The 20,406-nt window shown below is 40.9% G+C and overlaps 1 protein-coding gene across 1 annotated transcript; it reads left to right on the top strand.

The window, feature by feature from the left end:
• Nucleotides 1-7,460: 7,460 nt before the first annotated feature.
• LOC140335355 (uncharacterized) lies at nt 7,461-19,661 on the top strand. The gene is made up of 6 exons (XM_072417915.1): nt 7,461-9,195; nt 11,474-11,642; nt 12,952-13,156; nt 14,157-14,770; nt 15,389-15,534; nt 16,403-19,661. Exons 1-6 carry the CDS (start codon nt 7,574-7,576, stop codon nt 17,205-17,207), a joined length of 3,561 nt encoding a protein of 1,186 aa, XP_072274016.1. The 5' UTR covers nt 7,461-7,573; the 3' UTR covers nt 17,208-19,661.
• The last annotated feature ends 745 nt before the right edge of the window (nt 19,662-20,406 follow it).

Genomic DNA, 20,406 nt, shown 5'->3' on the forward strand with positions numbered 1-20,406 from the left:
GAAAAAAATTATTGTTCTTGCGTTGATTTTTTTTAGTTTCCCATATGGCTGATATCTGAACAGCTGTTAAAATAGAGAAACAGAATGATAGAATAACAGAATATTAGTGCTGAGCCACTGATGGCTCCCTCTAGTGTCTGGACTTGAAATTTAAATACTATATTTCTATTCATAGAGAAACAGTCATATTACAGTGGGGCACACAGATAATACTCAATGCTTATCTGCTGGAGTGTAACATAACAGGGCCTCTTCCCAGAATGCTGCAATGACATAAGTGGCAATGTACCTTCTGCAATAAAATAAACTTATCTGCTTGTTTGCAAATTTTTACGTGTCCTCACTAATATTGTAAATGCCGCCATCTTCACCCGGTCTTCTTCTGGGTTTGGATCTTTGGCCATCTTGATTGGCTAGACTAAAAAGATGTAACTTATGTGCATATGTCCAATTAATTTGTTGCTGGTATGCCAGGATACCCAACATCATACAATATCTTTGAAAAGATTGCAAATAGGCAGCCCAGTACATCCCCTGTCCTCTCTGCAATAAACGACCTGCCTGTTCTGCTTTAATGGAAACACTGCAATAATTACTCAAAACAAGTGCTAATATAAAAAACTATACTTTTACTTTAAGACTGCCAATATTGTGTTTCTTGTGTGCAGCAAATTAAGGGTGTCAAACTGAACTGGTTGGATAACTGAAAACAAATGTGATGATGTAATGCCAAATGAGAAGCTCATTAGTATTTGATTGGATCAGGTAACCACTTTTAACCCAGTATATGGGTCTTGGGTAATGGAGCCACCTGCTTTGCTGCATTTATCTCTGATGCATTCTTTCTAGTTGTAAATATAAATATATATATATATATATATATATATATATATATATATATATAGTAAATGTATCCCACTGGCATAAATTGTGATGTAGAAAGACAGTATGGCATCCCCAAAACTAATGGCTCCACAGCAGTTTAATGTTCCCCTAGGATTCCAGGTACGCTATTACACTGTTAGCTATGACAGTAATATTGGCATCACACTACAGCGTGCCAAAATAAACTTGTCCCAAATTACTTTGTCCGCCTACCTTTTTCTTTAATATAATTGTCAGACACGCCATTGTGATATCGCCCTTCAGGGAGTTTTTAATTAAAAATCCAAATGAACCTGTCTGCTCTGACTCGCTGTCTGAAGTGGAATCTGTTACTATACCCCTCAGGTACAGCACAGACCAAGACAGATTTCCCACAATGCACAGTGTTCAGACCTGCTGCTGTGACCGCATTTTAAGCTGCGATAACATGGCAGCGTGCACCTGACTGCCATCAGCATGTAGCCTGGTGGTGGGTGGAAAGTGGTGGAAGATTCTCCCTGTAACCACATTTCATATCTCTCATGTTTCATTGTTATAGATCCCATGGGGCTGTTTAAACTGTGTTGTTTATGGATTGTGCCATTAGCTCAGTAATGCGTCTCGCCGCTGTCTATTTAATTTCACTGTAAGAATCTCTTCTAAATGGATTAACTATAACTGGCGGGAGTAGAATCAGGCAGAGCTATACTGTGGTTAGCAGAGTGTGTGCTGGTACCAATGTCAATGATGCAGCATTGTAACACTCGGGGATAAAGTATATGGCCAGAAGCTGGCGGCCACGTGACTATCACAATCAGTTAGGATCACACCCTTTGGCCAAAAATATATACTATCTCAATGATTAGGTTCAGGTATTTCCAGTGATGGGTGCTGGTAATATCCTAGTATACATAGACAGGTATTTCCAGTGATGGGTGCTGGTAATATCCTAGTATACATAGACATTGGAGACATTTGTGCTATTTCAGCCTTGTGGTCACAGTTTGGTGAAGCCCCTTTTCTGTTCTCCCGTGACTGTGCCCCAGGGTACAAAGCCCCCTCCATAAAAATATGGGGTCACCAGTTTGGTGTGGAGGGACTTGAGTGTCCTGCACAGAGCCCTGACCTCAACCCTACTGAACACCTTTGGGATGCACTGGAAAGCCAAATATGTGCAAGGTCTTCTCATCCAACATCAATACCTCACCTTAGCCCAACTAAAACGCCTTTGGATTTAATTGGATTTCTGACTAATTATCTGACATCATAAATGGGCACATCATTCCACTGCCACAATCCAAACACTCTTGTGGCAACCCTTACGAGAAGGTTGCAGGATGATATAGGGGACCAACTCCTTATAAATGACCATGGTTTTTATGTCCAAGAAGTTCATATGGATGCTATCGCCACATGTCCTTTTGGCCATATAGTGTATGCATAATTAGGCATGGGCTGCAACTAACTGTAATAATAAAGTGTGCAGTACAGAGAGGGCCAAGTATATTGTATGCCAGCAAACAACACTTCTAAAAGAACAGCAAAAACTACAGCGAGGATCAACTGTACAAATATTTTGGTGGTGGATATTCTCTTCTTAGACAATTTTATTTCAAGTTAACAAAATAGGACAGTTCAAACAATAATTCATACGTTTGTGGTCAAATCAATTGTATTGGTGTGGGTCAGTTTAGAAACGGAGAGCTAAGTTAGATTGAATGTATAGCGCTTTTCCACACTCAATGGCCAAATGCATGCAAACCTCCCTCCATATGACGGTTCAGGTGTTCCTAGTAAAGGGTACTATAAATACCACAACTTACTAAGACATTGTACACCAGCCTCTCAACTTATAACCCCTGAAGGACCCATGAAAAAATTTCAGGCCTAGGGGAACCCCCGTAAAAGCAATTCATTGGGGGTTAGTGGAACCCCCAAAAACTTACAGAAAAACCTCCAAGAAACTCATGGTTAGGAATGGCCAGCTCCATAACAACACGTTGTGACCAGTTTGGTGTAGAAGCAACCTGCGCATGGGACCTACAGGCAGAATTTACCATCTGTCTGCAGTATGGCTGCTATATGCGACGAGATGATCCTTAATTAAATCTTGGCTGTAATCCAAAAAAAATCAATAGATTTATTATATTTATTTCCCATGTAGCTGTGGACTGGCTCTGACAATTTATCATTGTACAGTTTATATTCTTCTGTAAGCATATAAACAGATTTATTATGTAAATAAATGTTTCTGTGACCTCCAGGGATGCAGATGAAGCGGCTTCTATTTGCATTCGCATTCACGTGTGCAGTGATGTAGAAATGTCCTGACATTTATGCTGATTTCTTTTATTGGATAACTGGAAACAAAAACATTATATGAATTTTTAAGAGGATAGTAATGGGGGGTAAAATGGAACCTGTCATCGACACACAACCAATTACAGCTGTGAAGCTCTGTGGGAGGGTAAAGGTAAATAAAGTATTCAGGACAGTGTTGGTGGCATTTATTATGTAGAGAAAATACGTAATATATGAACCGTTCAACCTGAGCTTATTTAGTAGAGCAAAGTGTGATTTTAACCAATCACATTTTAATGGCTTGGCATCCCACTGGAGGTTAGGTGCTCATCAGTGTCTAAATTAACGTTTAGTGATGCTGTTTGTTGCTGCAGGCTCTGCAACCAAATCCAAATCCCCTTGTCTTTTCTTGATGCAATGATCAGTGCTTGATCAGATCCAATTGCTGCTTCATAGGAAACACGGAGGAGGTGGGGGGTTGATTTATTCACGGTGGGAAAGTAAGAATTTTTATGTTTTGTTTTTTTTTGTTTTTTTATGTGGACCTTTCAGTAACATAATTCAGTAACATAATTCAGTCAGTAACTGTGTCTAGGATGAGATGATGTCATCAGTCTGCTGCAAGCAGAGGGAAGCATTCTCCCAGTCTCCTCTTCTCCAGTCATCAGATGCAACACTAACTGAGTTGCAAGTCACAAGGTGATAGACTGCAGCAAGGTCTGCTCTGTGCCAGACATTAGTAAACACAGCCAACTGCCCAGACACCAATATTTACTTGATTGTGTATTCTACTATCATTATAGAAGGGGTTGTGAGGAAATAAATACTAATTTGGTAAAGCTAACCATTAAATTATTAGTTTTCGGTCTTTTGGAGATTTGTAAAACTAAAAATATATACTTGGTGTGAATATTCACGGCAGGGAGGTAATTGCAGCAGTGTGGATGATAGCTTCAGCTCTCTGTGAATAATAGATGATAATTCCACCTTGGAACAACTGAAAGGCAGTCAGAGGGAAGGAGGAGGAGGAGGAGGGCTGGTCGGCCATTGTGCTGGACCTCATCATCTCAGCATGACCCCAGCCTGTCCATACACACTGCCTTCCCTCCATCTCCTGCTCCAATACTGCTGAATAATGAGCAGTCTGTAGTAGGTTCTCTTTGCTCTTCCTTCCTTAAGTAAAACACTGTCATCAGCTACATTAGAAACAAGAAGTGTATTAACACAGTGCTATTTGTTTTCTAAAAAAGTTATTTTTGGCTTAAGTTGATCATCCATATCGATGAAACAGCAAATTGTTGGTGCACATTTGTTCTTGCTGCAGATTCATTTTACAATGCTGAGGAATAAAGTAGCCGAATGCCTGCAGATTTGTTTTTCATTTTTGGAAGTGGTTGCTGCCTGTTGAGAAGCTCCCCCAGGGAACTAGATGAATGTAGGCTCAATAAGCGCCCAGTAAGGGATGATGGAATATTATTGGAATACCGTATATTATAACCCCAACAGTGGCTGATGAAAACAGTTGAGATTGCAATTGAGAGCCCAGACAATGGCTGTATATTTCAGAAAGGGAGAAAGAAGTTAGGGCTAGCTAGGCAGTAAAAGCAGGGAGGCATGAAATCAACAAGGGACCTGGAAGGGGCAGACCAGGCAGGGGCTTCTTGGCAGCCAAGGCTAGGCATGGTTACAACTGAAAGGCAAGTAGGAGTTGAGCTGATTAAATAACTTGAGGTTAAACCAATGGATGTCAGACCATCAAGTACAAACTGGATGCTGGTCAGAACTGTCAGCATCTGCTGTCTCTAGAATTAGGTTTAAATATCTATCATGAATTGGGGGTTTGTATATTATATTAATATAAGACCACCTACATCAATGCACACACATGTATGCACCCCAGACAAGACTAAAAGACCAATCAGGCATGTGCTAGGAAATATTAGCATGTCATGGAAGCCCAAGTGGCAGTAATGTTACGTGTACATACAATGTCATTTTGTTTCTTTGTTGCATTGATTGTCTGTAGTTTGTAATAGCTACCACTCATGACAGAAATGTCACATCACTTGGGAAAAATTGCACCTCTGTCTTACTGAGAATGATAGCGTTGAAAGATTGGCCAGCCACCATGGACATTTTCGGAAAATTTTCCATGGAGAGTGACAAATATTTTTCCATAAACAGTAAACTGAAAAACTGTTGATTGAAACCAAGTTTTCTTATGGTAACGAGATGAAAAGCAATATATTCAGCTAACATAAAACAGCAATAAAAAAAACGAAGATCCAAATACCATCTTATTTTCCTATTAAATGCAAATGTATACACAGTGAGCTTGTCAATTGATGATAATTTATAGCAATAAACTAATAAAGTTCACACACAGAAAAGATGATATGAGAAAAACTCCTTTTTATAGGATCACATCTAGATGATAAACCTTCAGATTAACAGATTTGCAGATTAATATATTAACATTTTAATGCAAAATTACTTTTGCTCGCTTTTTATCCTTGAGTGGTAATGAACCCATTTTACACGGTTACTTTATTATACGGAATGCATCCTGCTCTGCTTCAGTAGATCCTGCGAGTAGGGTAGGCTAAGGTTGGGTTTCTTTTTTAGGAAAATTTGGATTCAGTATCCCAAGAGCTACAGTACAACTAGAATCACACGGGGGCTCCACACCATCAGGGCTCCGAAGCATAATGGTTCATTATTGGTATTGCAGGTTGGGAGTTTTTAGAAAAATACAATGAAGTCAGTTAGAAATGGTAAATTAATTTGGTTTCAGTGGTCTAATGCCTTCTTTTATGGAAGCCCCTTTTTTTGGACCAGTTCATGTGTCAAAAACCCTCATTATTCTAATAATCCTAGTTTTTTTCTTACCGAAAATGAGAACAAATAATAGGGAAAACAGTAAAAACATAATTAAAAGCAGCAGTATACCACACAATCAAAAACACACCATTTATAAAAAAAATTACCAGTAAATGTTTTAAAGCAAATTTTACTTAAATGGCTGAATAAGATTGGTTTTGCAGATGGCAAAATCAAAAATTTTCTGGATGAAAAACTTTCTACAAAATTACTTTTCTCATCTCTACTGGTGTGTGATAAGGTGCAAAGTGCCAACAGACTGGCAATATCCTTCTTTTTTGACCACCACCAGTAGGAGCATATGTTGAGTACCTTAATAACTGGCAGAAAGCTGATGTGTATGTTAGTTGCCATTCCTAATGCCTCCCACCAGCCCCATCATCAAAGAGTGTTTTTCACTGGCAGCTTTGTTCTTTACCCCTATGTCATTTAGTTAGGGTTACCACCAAGTTTAGGTGCAGTTGGCAACACCAGACACCAACCAGATAGCAAAGAAAATTTTTCCAGAGCTCATTAGCTCTGCAGATAATCGGCTCACATCTTTAGCTAATTATCACTATGAAGATTAAAGTGGGCTGTCATTTAGAAAACCTCTTTGGAGATAAATTTATCTCAGCAGCCAAACAAGCTGCAAATCTATTGAAATAATTTCACAGTTTATCTAAAAAATTTAACATTTTCATTTACAGTGTATGTATTGACAATATGTTTGTTTAGTTTTGGATAGGGTATGTAAGAGGTTTGGAGCTTATGTCAGGTTTTAATTATCTCCAAATGTCCTGGGGACTATTGCCCATTTTATTGACTATTGACCATGTTTACAAAGTCGGCTCCATAAAGATGGGATGTCACCGGTTTAATGTGTAAGAACTTGAGTGTCTTGAACAGAGCCCTGACCTCAACCCTACTAACACCTTTGGAATTCACTGAAATTGCAAGCCAGGTTTTCTCCTCCAGCATCTGCACCTGACACAAAAGGGTACAAATTCCCACAGACATGCTCCAAAATCCAATGGAAAGTCCACAAAAGATGGAGGATGTTACAGACACATATAGAAATTGTTGGAATCTATATAACTGGTCATGGTTTTGAATTAGGATGTCCACTTAGCATTTAATGTATGATAGCCAGGTGTCCAAAAACATTTACCATATAATATATCCTCTTGTATTGATTCTTTTAAGTACGTTTAAGTATTTTACACTGAAAGCCAATGAAGCTGTCTTGTTAATTAAGCTGTCAATGTAAAGTGTAATAATAACAATAGAGGTAGGTAGAATTAAACTTTTTAAAAATCAAAATGATTTTGTGTGTTTCTGTTCTTTGGTGTAGCTAGTATACATAAATTGGGACAAGTTGTTTTTTTTAGAATAAATAACAGTGGGTTTTTTTCTGATTATTTATTTCAGAGGAACACAACATCTGAGCAAATTACGCCAACCACATCCCTGCTCCAGCCTGTACAGAGTGCTCAGCTCCACTGCTAGCATGTGAGTACTCCCAGCAAAGCGGCCTGCTCCCCATGCTATGGACACTCCGCATCATCACGGCTGCATTCCCGGGCCCCTCTATCTCCTCCAACATCCGTGTGCAAACTTTCCATGTCCATCTGCTATGACATACATTCCTACCGATGATCTGCATGAACATTCCAGAACCACCCCAAGCCCCTACAGCTATCCGCTGAGCACAAACCATGGCTTAGAGGAGCCCTTGCTGAACACCATGCATCCATTAAAGAGTGTAGGGTGCCACTTTGTGGGCGGAGATTGCCACCCTCTTCGGGCATGGCAAGGAATGACCACAGGACCCAGTGCTATGGCTGAACCAAGGCTGTATCGAAGTTTGGAAAATCTACACTGGGCAGAGTCAAGCATGTTTGCACACTACAGAAACTTGGATAGTGAATTTATTCTGCACTGTAGAAGCACTCGGCACCTGTCAGATGGGTCTGCAGAAAATGTGCCTGTCCAGGCTGTCACAGACAAGGTTGCCTTTCACCGGGACATGCCGATGCCTTCCCTTGCCAAAATTCATCATTGGCTTTTCCCTACAGTGGATGATAAGGTCTCCTACAGTGATGCCAAACGGGAACTAAAAGAAAAGCTCAGAACTCACAGCTTAAAGACTGTGGAGCCCACTAGGCCTATCCGTCCACAGACTCTCATATCTGACTGTGTGGCAAGAACCCCGTCAGATAGGTCCTGCCACCACTGTAAACATATGTTGGCCTGCGGCACTCCCTCCGCACTTTCAAATAGCACAAATGCAGTGGTCAGGCATTGCACAAGTTTTTTAGACCACAGGACTACACCAGAGCACATAAAGCAAGAGGCCAGAAGGCGGCTACAGCTCAGAAGGCAAAACAGTTCGCCAAATCTGACCCTTTACCAAGGAGAGGGTGATAGTACTGGTTTGGTCAAGTCAAAAACTGCAGAGTCCTTTAATGAGCACAGACCATGTTCAGGGACAGGTTGGGAAAGAGACTCTGCCAAAAGGCTAAGTAATAAAGGCAAACTATACATACCAACATTTGAGGAGTTTAAGCAAATGCGCAACAAGGAGAAAAATGGTCTAACAAAGGCTGATGAAGGCTTGGAGACTGCAGAATCTTTGGCCAATAGAAAGGTGGAACAAGACTATAAAGATGTGAACTCTCACTGGACATTTAATACAGACTCATCTAGCAATAGGCCAGATCAAGAGACACCTGCTGTGGAGAATGGATCCATATCCCCAGCCCTCAGAAGCAGTGAGAAACCAGACTTCCGAATCAGAACGCCATCAATCAATGGTGACAGCAGAGGTTCACACACTGTAAAGCATGGTGCATTAGACAGCAGAGCTTGCCCTTCATATCGGCCTGCATTCACCACTCCCATTTGTTCCAGTCCTGTTCCAAGTTTCCCATTACAGGCTCTAACCATGCATAGTGAGAAAGACCAGCTTTTAGTGTTTGATCCCTATGATGATGCAAGTAGAACGAGTGGATTCCCTGGTGTGGCTGAGCAAGGTCATGCTTCTGAAGCCCATTCTTCTTGCTGTCCATCTTTGCTTTTAGAAGCAACTGATTTGTCTGGCTATGGCGCCAAACTGCAGAAGATGAAGGATGGCCTCATAGGGTCTGCTCTGGATCTCATCAAGAAAAGGTAATTTGCTCAATGTTTTATTAAAATATTGTATAGCTATTTGTATAATTTTGTATATTTTCTTAGCGGACTACTGTAAGCCCAGCTGCCTTCAAATTCCTGAGAAGCTACAGGATCCCCAAACCTTCATCTCTCACATATTCCCTTTTGTTCTCTGTCCTTGTTTTCCTGGATCTGACCTTCTAAAAATGTCCAGGGGAGCACAGTGCTCTCAGATAGTGAATCTCAGGCTCTACCTGTTCCCAGGTGGGCTAATGTCTTTATAGCCATTACCATATTAAAACAGGAAAACTATTCATTCAGAACTCTCTAACACACTGAACAACCCCTAATTGTAAATACTCTTCTTTATCATTTACTAAAAGTTTTCAAACTTCAGATGGGCCAAGGGGATTCTCCCGGATGCAGAAAATTCTCTCAGACCAGTCTTCTCATGTCCAACATTAGCTAAAAGACCCCAGAATCTCAGCAGAACAATCTACAAACACAGTGCTGGTAATCTATTCCCCTCGCAGTACTCCCTTACAGAGATCTACACAAATTCAGGGGGAACATTCACACTGTATGCACAATTAGTTCTGCTTGAACTCCAACCGATGCCAGTCAGCAAGTGTGCATCACTTCTGGTCACTACTGCAGCATTTATAGAAGTCCCCCTTCTTTTTGCCTGAGGAGAGAAACTGAGAGCTCCATGGTGGTGCTCCATTTCCATACCAGAATCATGGAAAGCACAGGTCATCCCTGGCTGTACTTTTACAAAATATTTTTTTTCCCAATGTTTTCTAGGTTGTGTTTGCCAACAGAAGGAGTTATAGGTGAGAAGAAAGGTTTAGTTGAGTTGATGGTTTGAAATCTTTATCTTTAGGCAGGATAGTCACTGACCGTCTATGGCAGGGGTGTCAATCTCAAATACACAGAGGGCCGAAAATAAAAACTTAGACCAAGTCAGGGCCAAACTTGAAATTTATTGAAAAAATTGAGGACGTTTACTACTTCATCCATACCTAACAAAAACAAGACCCTCTACACACACTTTAGGGTTGAAAAGACTAATTTCTATCTATCCATGCAGGCTGTGTGTTGTTCATCCCCTCACATCACAAGTTTGTCTGACACCAAATATTACACTATGCAGACTCCAATGGATTGAAACAAACACAATGCCCCTGGTAGTCAGGCAACATGTGATCATTGCCTAGGCTTTGTGTCACATGATGGGTGTACAGGAATAATGTCTAAATATTACATGTATTGAAAATGATGATGTGAGATGGTAACGCAGGAGGGCGCACCAGATGTAGTTCATTTTCGGAATTATTTTGGGGGCCAAAAAAAGGACCTTGAGGGCCAGAGTTTGACACTCCTGATGTGTGGCAAAGGAAGCAGATGACTCACCATGGTTCAACACATCGTTTTTATCCTCAGGATAGATGTACTTGTGTCCTCTGCTGAAAATTGTTTGTAAAATGTGAAGAAGGCTGCTTTGTGTAGAAAGCCAATGGGATTGTCTAGCAAAAAATATGGTTAATTTTTGTAGAGCAAGTTAAATACAACAATTAGCTTATTGTATGCCTAGGAGACTTTGTTGGTAAGTGCTGAGCTCCTGCTTTTGCAACCCTACTGTACTAGCTATGAGGGGCCTTCATCATCTGTACACTAAGTTCCCAGGTCTGAACTTTTACTGTGCCCATTGTTCTGATCACCCCTAGACAGAGCTATGGTAATTTTTAAGGAGTTCCCACTATTCCTGTACTGAGTTCCTGGTTCCCACCATCCTTGCTCTTAGTTTTAGAATCACCTTCTGTATCCAATATGAGGAACTCCCACTATCCCTATGCCTAGTTTCTGGGTCTTTACACCTGCCATGCCTATTATGAGGGGTTCTTATCATCCCTGTACTGAAGATGAAGAAAGTAACAGGATGATGCACAGATATATGCTAGGTGGGGAAGAGCATCCAAAATGCCCAAGGGTATAGGAACAAAATGAGGAATAATGGCAGGGAGACTCACTGTTAGAAATACAATAAGTGGGCTGACTCACCGGCTCCACCTATAAATAACAATATTTTTGTGTAGGCTGACCCTCTAAGCAGTGATGGAAGCTATGTTCACCATTAATTAGCTGCTTACAAGTTTTCTTGAGTCATTGTAGAAAGAGAAAACTCAGCCTAAACTTTACAGCAGAAATAATGTGTTAGAATTTAGAAAGGCAGACAGCAAGAAATGCTGGTGATGGAAACTACATGCTGATTGACCCCCTTTTCCTCTCCTCGCAGTTGTAGCACAGAAAGTGGTGAGTCCCCGGCCAGCGGATCATGTGAAATTCCGAAAACTGATAGCAGCACATCACAGGGACAGAACTGTCAACCATCTGCTGTCTTAATGGCAACTCCAATCTGCGAGAACATGTCAAGCACTGAGGTGCCCTCTGACCTCAAACCCAGTGTGAGTATCAGCAAGTAATTATCAATGACCACTGAATTAAATCACTATTGTCTATTGTCTGGTATTGTCTCTTTGCATCTCTGTATGATATAAATTCCTAGGTGTGTTACCATTGCATATTGCTAATTATCTACAGTGTAGGTCAGCCTTCTATTCATCGGCCTGACCACTAGGGGGCCTCTGCAGCTCAAATTTTAAATTGATCTAAAGTTCAGAGGACACATACCATTCAAAAATGGGCAGATAGACTGCATACATCCTCTGATTCTCAGATCTTTAAAATTCTAATGATTCAGAGTATAAGCATGTACTCCAATCCATGATGAAAGGGGATTGATGAGCCCCCAAATAGTGGCTGTTTTTGTGATGTTTTACCTGCCAAATAATGACCACTAGTACACCTTCTTGTAAGAATGGCTTTCTCTTCCTTCAAGCAATTCATTTTAAATTTGCATTTAACAAGAAAGAATACATATTCTATTATAGGTTCTCTTTGATAAACATTTTTCCAGTAACAAACAACAATTCTATGCTGGGTGGAGTAATCACCATTATTCTCTGCATTCAGGGTGGGGTTTCCTGGGTGGTATTATTGTCATCTTCACCTGTTTATTAGAGAAATCGTGTGGTTCTGGTCTGCATCACCTCTATGATATCTATTCTATACTCTTGCATTGAATAGATCATCGCCTTCCTTAAATAACGATTCTTTTCATCAGTTCAGTGCGGAGGAGAGGCCTTGTCATCTATACTATAGATCCATCCAACAATCTCCCTGTGAATTCATCTTTCTTCTTCTTTGTGAGCTGGTTATAGTTCACTGAGTCTTTATAAGCTCCGTGAAAATATAAAGAGAATAAAATAGATTGTATGTGAACAGACTCTAGATGTGGAACTACAAGTCCCAGCTTGCAAGCTAAGCAAATAGAGAATCAAGGGCTGTTTTGCAATGCACAGTATTGCATCATTATCAGGATAGTAAAAGCTGTCACCTTTCATCAAAACACATAGCTATAAAATGGACAGATGACAGATCAATATATTAATAGATAATAGGTAGATGGATTATTAGATTATAGATCAATAGATGGGCAATGGGATAAATAGATAGATGGATAGATAGACTGAAAGATAGACTAATCAATAAGTTGATATATTAATATACTGACCGATAATAGATTATAGATCAATAGATAGATAGAGGTAAGGGTGTGCTGGCCCAGATGGAGGTAAGCGAGTGCTGGCCCAGCTGTGTTACTCATTAATCCTCATTGTATTGATAGCTAACAGCCCTGTCCATGTTTTGCAGCTTTGCAGCCCTGGGTGTCGGAGGTCCAGCTCAGACATGACTCATGAAGCCGGTGACTCAGGAAAAAGCCAGCGTGGCTGCCGCCTGCGCCCACACTTCAGTGACCCCATGCCCACAGACGCAGTGAAAAGAAAACAGCTGGAGCTGAAGATTGCAGCCGCAGCCCGTCACCATGCACACAGGCAGAGGCAGGACAAAGAGAACGGTACCTGCTAGGCTTTTGTCTAGAATGACTATTCTGAACCCCCGTGACTCCAGCACCAATGAAAGGGGTCAGAGACTGCTAGGTAGAGACGGGAGCCAGTGAAAAGGTTAACAGAAATCTAAAAACATACCACAGATATCGCAGAGCAACTCAACCAAGAATTGATGGTTTTGATTTTGGATGGAAGTTAAAAATCAGTAGCCTTCTCCTTTCCAGTCACAGCTAAATAAAATTCAGTTCATAATTATTTGATTTCTGATTTAACCCTTCCATGCTCAGAGCCTACTGATGCATGTGACAATACCTGTTTGGATTATTTCAATTACTAAACCTTGTACTAATATCTAACCCTTCCTCACTATATTTAAAACAAAAAAAAAAAACAAAAATATTCATTGGCTTTATTTATACGCTGGTTTATTAAATACTATGATCAAGTTTTTATATTAGGCTAACGAATTTAAACATTTAAAGGGGTGCTGGCCCAAACATTTAAATGATAGATGTTTTTAATACTGTAATTGTATCTGTTATTTATAGCATTAAACATAGGCGCACTGCCATTGCTGTTTGCAGGCTGGAGAGGTTTCCTCCAGGCTGCATGTAAGCACTGATTGGCTGTCATGTTGTTTACATGAGCATAACCCACACCAGATGATTACCAACCACACAGTGAGATTAAAGAACAGAAGCAGAGAACTAGGAATGTGCACAGGTTCATGTTCTCAAATGCAGTCTTTTAAAAGTTAACAAAAGTGAGCGAGAATTCAGAGAATTCAAAATTTTATGCTATCTCCAAAGCAGAAAATCATCCAGTGGAGACACTTGAGTTTATCTTACTTCCTGTTCCTGTCTCTACAGAATAGGAAGCACAGACAAATTTCCTCCCTTATGAAAGGAATGGCAAAAGTTTACAAATTTATTGATAAGTTATTTATAAAAAACAAAAAAATTTAGATGGCAATTCACATTTTGCTATCCTGCCTTCTGTCTTGTGCAGGTCCAATGCTGATGAAAGCCAACACCACCACTTCCTGCAGCTCTGGCAAGGAAGGAAACTGCACATCAAGACGCTCTTACCGCTCACGCCATCGCTGGAGTAACATCAGCAGTCTGAGCACCGACAGCGGCATTGTAGGAGTCAGTGATGAGAGAGACGAATGTGAAGGGAGCACCAGGCCGGTCAAACCTGGGGAGGTGGAGAGGGTGGACAGCGGCATTGGGGATGCGTTATCTAGAAGGTGGAGAGCCAGAGTAGCAGAAGCTGCGTCTTTGGAGGCCTGGGAGGCTCATCGGCCATGTATAGACTGTGGGGAGTGTAATTCTGCCATGGACACCGAGAGCCGGGTGAAGAGAAGAGAAACTCTATGTATGAAATGCCTCACCCGCCGTATGGAACGCAAGGAAGCTGTCCTGGAATTTGTTAACACAGAGACCAGTTATAGAGAGGATCTGAGGATCATTAAAGAGGAATTCTACCTCCCAATGCAGACTGCAGGGTTACTGACACAAGAGCAGCTGGCCATCGTATTCAGCAACATACAAGAACTCATCGACCTCAATGACAAATTTCTCGAGGTCCTCCAAGAAGAGATCGACCAAGCGTTTGACCAGGTAATAGCCCAGGGAACAAAGACACCCCAAAATTATACAAATTAAACAATAAGTGAAGAAAAATATTCAGCTCAGCAAAAGGTGCACGTACTCTGTACAGGTAGGGAACTAAATACAGATTCGGAGTAAATATATTAGGACTTGGTTTACCTACCTATATCTGCCCATGCAGTGTTAAAATGTGCACTGCTCAGCTCTGTTAAAATGACTTTTCTCGTTAACAATTACAGAACACAACTACATCCCCTTCCTACCCCTGGAATTTGATGGTAAACGAGCAGAAAAAGACTGATGACCTCATCACTCTCCCCTCATTCTCATTGCACTCAATTGCAATAATGTCCTTGGTTAGTTGGCAAGTAAGAGCTAAAGTATGCTGAAGGATAAAAAGAAGAGTAAAAAATAAATGTTATGGAGCTGGCAGAAGATGAGTGACAAGTGACAGGGAACTCCTCTATCATTGCCAAAAGCTTTCCTCCAGGTTCAGATTCTACTAAACATTGAGGGGGGCTGTATTAGGCAGTGACATTTATCAAATAAAAATGCTTTGGTCTATTAGAGGTATAAAAGTACTAAAGTGGTTAAACAAGCCTTGTATTGTGTTCTCCCCCTCCATAGGGTGATGATGACCTGATGACTGTCTGTATTGGAGAGGTCTTCTTGGACTTTGTCAACATGCTGCCTGCGTTCCAGACTTACTGCCTCCAGCAGCCGACATCTGTGGCCACACTCAATGCTCTGGAGAAAGAGAAGGAGCTGTTAAGGTGAGACCACCTCCTATACATTGATCATTGCATTGTGCCTAGATGCATCCATAACACCTACTGTACTTTGCAAAGCATGGTGGCTTTTCTAACAATAAGGCCCAGCACTGCATGCATTTTTTCTTTGCAGCTGTTTCCAAATGTTTGCTGCACAAAAGGGCTTAAAAATGCTCCATTCTAAAAATAGCTCTTTTATTGTCCCAAGCAGTAAAGACATAACATACTGACAATGTAAAAAGCTCATATATTGTATTGTTTGGGCTTGAGAAAAACCTTTTTTGATTTTATAATGTCACATTTGTTTTTACTTTTGGTAATAATAAAAGTGCTAGGTTTAGAATAAAGCCTTTTTGAAGGCTAAGAATATTTCATATTAATTTCCAGGGCAGACAAGCACTTTTGAGCAAGCTGCGCTCTAGGAAAATAACATATGGTTTTGTCTCCATCTGTTGGCTATTAGTAGTACTGCAGCAGGGTTTTTCCTATTCAAAAATATTATGGAGCTAGTGTGTTCTTCCTCTGTCTTTGAGTTGCTTCTGGATTTTGAATCCTACAATTACAAAATAAAAAAAATAAAATAAGAGGCAGAAGCCATTGCAGGCACCATTTTGGGATACTGACAATACTAAAACTCCAGGCAAGTGTCACAAAGATCCTGGTTAACTGAGGTCCAAGCAAACTGGCCCTAGAGTGTATATGGTCAGGACACAGAATATTAGTTATTTCCAGGAGCAGGGACTGGTGTCAATAGTCCTGTGTAATAGGTCAACCCTACAAAATATATAATATATAAGTAATAAAAGTTATTGATGGAAAGAATTTTATTGCAGTGATAATTATATGTTGTTTTATTTTTTGTACTCTTTAGAATATTCCTGGATGTGTCTCAGAATGACAACACTGCTTTACGTCGTATGAACTTGCGGTCATTCCTGATAGCTCCTCTGCAAAGGGTCACGAAGTACCCCCTCCTCTTAAGCCGGATACTGAAAGGTACCACTGAGTTCCACCCGGATCATAGCAGCCTGTGGGAAGCCAAAAGCCGAATCGAATCGCACTTGGAGCACATCAATATGAAAACGAAACAGGAGGGCAACACATGGACCTTGCGATCCTTCCGGCGGGAAAGCAAGAAAAACCGAGAGGTGACCAACATTGAGATGAGGGAGTTGGCCATCAAGCAAGTGGGTTGGCCAAGAGAGGAGACACGCTTTATTAAGGAAGGACTTTTGCAGCTGGCACAGCCAACAGATGGGCAGTGGGTCAAGAAAGGTTGTAAATCTCTGAAGTTCCAAAATGTGCACGCACTACTGATGGTGAATGCAAAGAGGACCTCTGACTCTGGACTGGAAGGCACTTCTTTGGAGAAAACTGTTAAAGATGCAGTTTTGGTTCTGATCAAAGACAAAAGTAATGGGAAGTTTGCAGTCCTCAGGGAGCCTCTGAGGTTGGGACAATGTGTGGTATCAATGGACCCAGACTACGAGGACATCTTTGAACTCCTGGAGATCAGAAAAGAAGGTTTTGTGTTTCGGGACAGTGATGGCTCCCGAACTCAACACTGGTTCCGACAAATTAAAAGCTTCTCCCAAGGACTCGGGTCGTGGCAAAGACGCCGCAACGCTCTCCCAAATATAATGATAAGCACAGTGCAAAACCGGGCCTCAAACTGACTTTGGGGTGGTGCTTCTATCCCGGCCATATGCACAATGCAGACTACACTGGACTTTGTTTTGGGTCAAATAGGGAGTTGTTATTTAAGCACAGGTTTATATATGCAGAGCTGTTATCATTCCAGAACATAAAGGTTTTTAGTCCTCTCCCTAGCCAATTATGAAATGTGTTGTGTTAGACCAGCTGGGCTCCTCTAGATCCAATCAGGAGCTGGGCTCTGGCAACTTAGCATAGTGAATGATGTATTCATATCCTACAAATGGCTCCCTTTGGCGTAAGCTACACACTTGGCATGCAGTAGTGAATGATTGTGCATGATTGCCCAGCTGTATGCTGTGATTGGCTGCTTCATGCCCTTTGTGTAGCTTACACATAGCTGGTGACCATTGGCTATGACTGAGCCACCTAAAATTAACTCATGCAGCCCACAGCCCTAAATCTAGAACATGCCTCTGGGGAGAGGACCAAAAATCTGATTGGTTTCTGAATATAAACAGGTATTTCAGTGTTCCCTGATGCCAGTCCAGGGCTGAGGACTCCAGCATGGGACAAAGGAGGTAGTGAGTTACATTTTCTGTAACTAGGTGCTGCAAATATTAGGCTACCAATAGGCACAAACCAAGGGTCTGCACAAATCTGAAATTCCATTTGTTTATCTTTGTAACACTGTGTGACTTTTACAGTATAGTGATTCTTGGAACAGACCAACATTGCCATACAAATCAATCTACTCAGCTATAAATATTTTCATATTAAGATAATTAAAGATAATCTCCAGGCAGATAAAATACACAAATTTATTCAGCTTTGTATGGTGTGCAACATGCAATATGATGACAGGGAACCTACTAACAGGAGGACAGTACAGGTGAGCCCTCTGGCCACTTTTTCATTCAGCAGGGTGGGGATGGAGGGAACATCAGCTCTGCTATGTGATGGGATTGTGTCTTTCAGGAGTGGATGGGTGTAAATATAAATCATTTGGCAGGTGAAACAACTTCTGTACATGTATTTTATCTGCCTAGGGTTCATCTTTAATTTTATACAGGGGCAGACATAGAGAGGTGCAAAGTGTGCTGCAGCACGAGAGCCCTGGACCCTCCTAGGCTAACAGGAGCCCCAAGTCAGTTCTGCACAGGGGCCCACTATTGGCCAGGTCTGCCCCGATTGTATATACAACATGTGCAATTGTGGGGGCCTGTAAGTCCTGTTATTTGTTTTCATGATATGTGTAATTTACTATTGTTCTATTGTCAGTGCAAAGTCATTTGTGTTCATGGAATGATTGTTTGTACGAAACTCTGAACAACCAAGAAAATTGGGGCAATCTGGTGGGGGCTGACTAACATCTGATGGGTAAGCTGTCGTTATTGCCTCTATCTGCTAGTTTTTTTATTTTCCTAAATGTACACTGAAATGCACATGGGCAGCTCATGCGCATCTTAGTGTACATACTAATTTATGATGCAAAATCAAGATGGCCAAAGATTCCAAATGACCAGGTGGGGGTGAAAGCACAGTGGCACTGCTTTCACATTGTTTGTCCAAGAACTTTCATACAAACAATCATTTGCAGACTGCTTGGGTAGCCTAAGGCAGCTGTGCTAAACTTGTACAGACTTTGTGGGTTGCCAGCAAATGTTTTTGTGGTTATTATATGACTGACTCCATGCCTTCTGCAAGAAAATGAAAACTGCCATTAAAAATGACAGGAGCAATACACAAGAGAAGGACATATTCTATAAAGACTTGTAATGCACCCACATTTGCTCTGGTGGGAGACCACATTTTACAGCTTAGGTTGATAGAATGCCCCCGAAGTCTGTAACTACAGCAGCCCTAAAATAGGATCCTCAACCTTAGTCCATCACATTAAAGACTTTTCACATCAGATCCCAGCTCTGCTTCTGTAAAACTTCAAGTCCCAGCAGTCTGAGCAGGACTTGCAGTTAGAAAAATGAACTGTCACAGGTTTTCCTACCTCACTTTTACTGCTTCATACCACAGCCGGTACATCAACCTTTCAAGTCTAAATTCAGTATATTTCCTTCTATGATTCCAGTGTCACCTGACACAATCTTCAGATGCACCTGAGACCTTCGGGATGTTGCAGCACTAACTGACTTTTTCAGGGTTTAGCAGTGATGTTGTTCTCACCGATTAATAATATTCTTATTATGAAAATGCAAAACTGAGGACTCAGCTCTGGAATCATCCACTGAATAAAAGATAAGCCACAAATCCATTGCACAGTAATGTCTTTATTGCGTCTGTGCGTGAGTAGGTAGATTGGTGATCAGGAGGAAGTTCAGAATTCTTGTGTTGGACTATTTCTGTGCATGGTGACTGCAAACTGTGTAAATACCTCAATGCTGAACCCAATCTGCAACCATTGGCACATTTCTTCTATTCCTGGAGCACAACAAAACCAAATATAGCATTTTAATTCACCAGATATGGTTTCTTGTAATTGTTTGTTAGGCCTTACCACAAAGAAAATTGTAAAAACTGATCAAATTGTGCAAATGTATATTACTTTTTCTAAAGTGAGTTGTAAGCTATCATAGATATCAGTTGTTACTTACATCAGGAAAGGCCCTTTATAAATTACATTTAAGCAATGTTTCTAGGTGTAGCAAAAGCACACAAATGGGATGTATGGTAATGAAGTTATCTTTAGATATACAAAGAAACATAAAAAGATGAAAGAGAAATTCCATCTGTTCAGATTATTTGTTGTTGGTGTGTGATCAAGAAATCCCATTGTTCAGGGGTCAGGAGTATGCAATGGCCCAGGGTATCTATGTAGTCACCGAGATTATGTAGGACACAAGATTCAGGGGTCAGGACTATGTTTTGCAATGTTTAGGGGTTAAGAGTACACAAAGCATAGATTCCTGAGGTCAGGAATGTGTAAATCACACCATGCACAGGCTCATAAAGCACAGAATATAGGCATCTGGAGTACATAATTAAGTGAGTCCAGGGGTACACAGTATATGTATATGAGTGTAAAGTTATTATTATTAATAATAAACAGGATTTTTATAGCGCCAACATATTACGCAGCGCTGTACATTAAATAGGGGTTGCAAATGACAGACTAATACAGACAGTGATACAGGAGGAGAGGACCCTGCCCTGAAGAGCTTACAAGAGTTCAGTTTCATCTTTAGTTCTACATTTCTCTCAGTTGCC

Source organism: Pyxicephalus adspersus, chromosome 7, assembly GCF_032062135.1.
Source record: "Pyxicephalus adspersus chromosome 7, UCB_Pads_2.0, whole genome shotgun sequence".
In the NCBI taxonomy this organism is placed as follows: domain Eukaryota; kingdom Metazoa; phylum Chordata; class Amphibia; order Anura; family Pyxicephalidae; genus Pyxicephalus; species Pyxicephalus adspersus.

Bases quoted from the DNA above. Each gene is read 5' to 3' on its own strand.
- LOC140335355 (XM_072417915.1), top strand. From the start codon at position 7,574: ATGGACACTCCGCATCATCACGGCTGCATTCCCGGGCCCCTCTATCTC. The intron at 11,643-12,951 runs GTGAGTATCAGC...CATGTTTTGCAG, and splicing joins CCTCTGACCTCAAACCCAGT to CTTTGCAGCCCTGGGTGTCG. The intron at 14,771-15,388 runs GTAATAGCCCAG...CCCCCTCCATAG, and splicing joins TCGACCAAGCGTTTGACCAG to GGTGATGATGACCTGATGAC.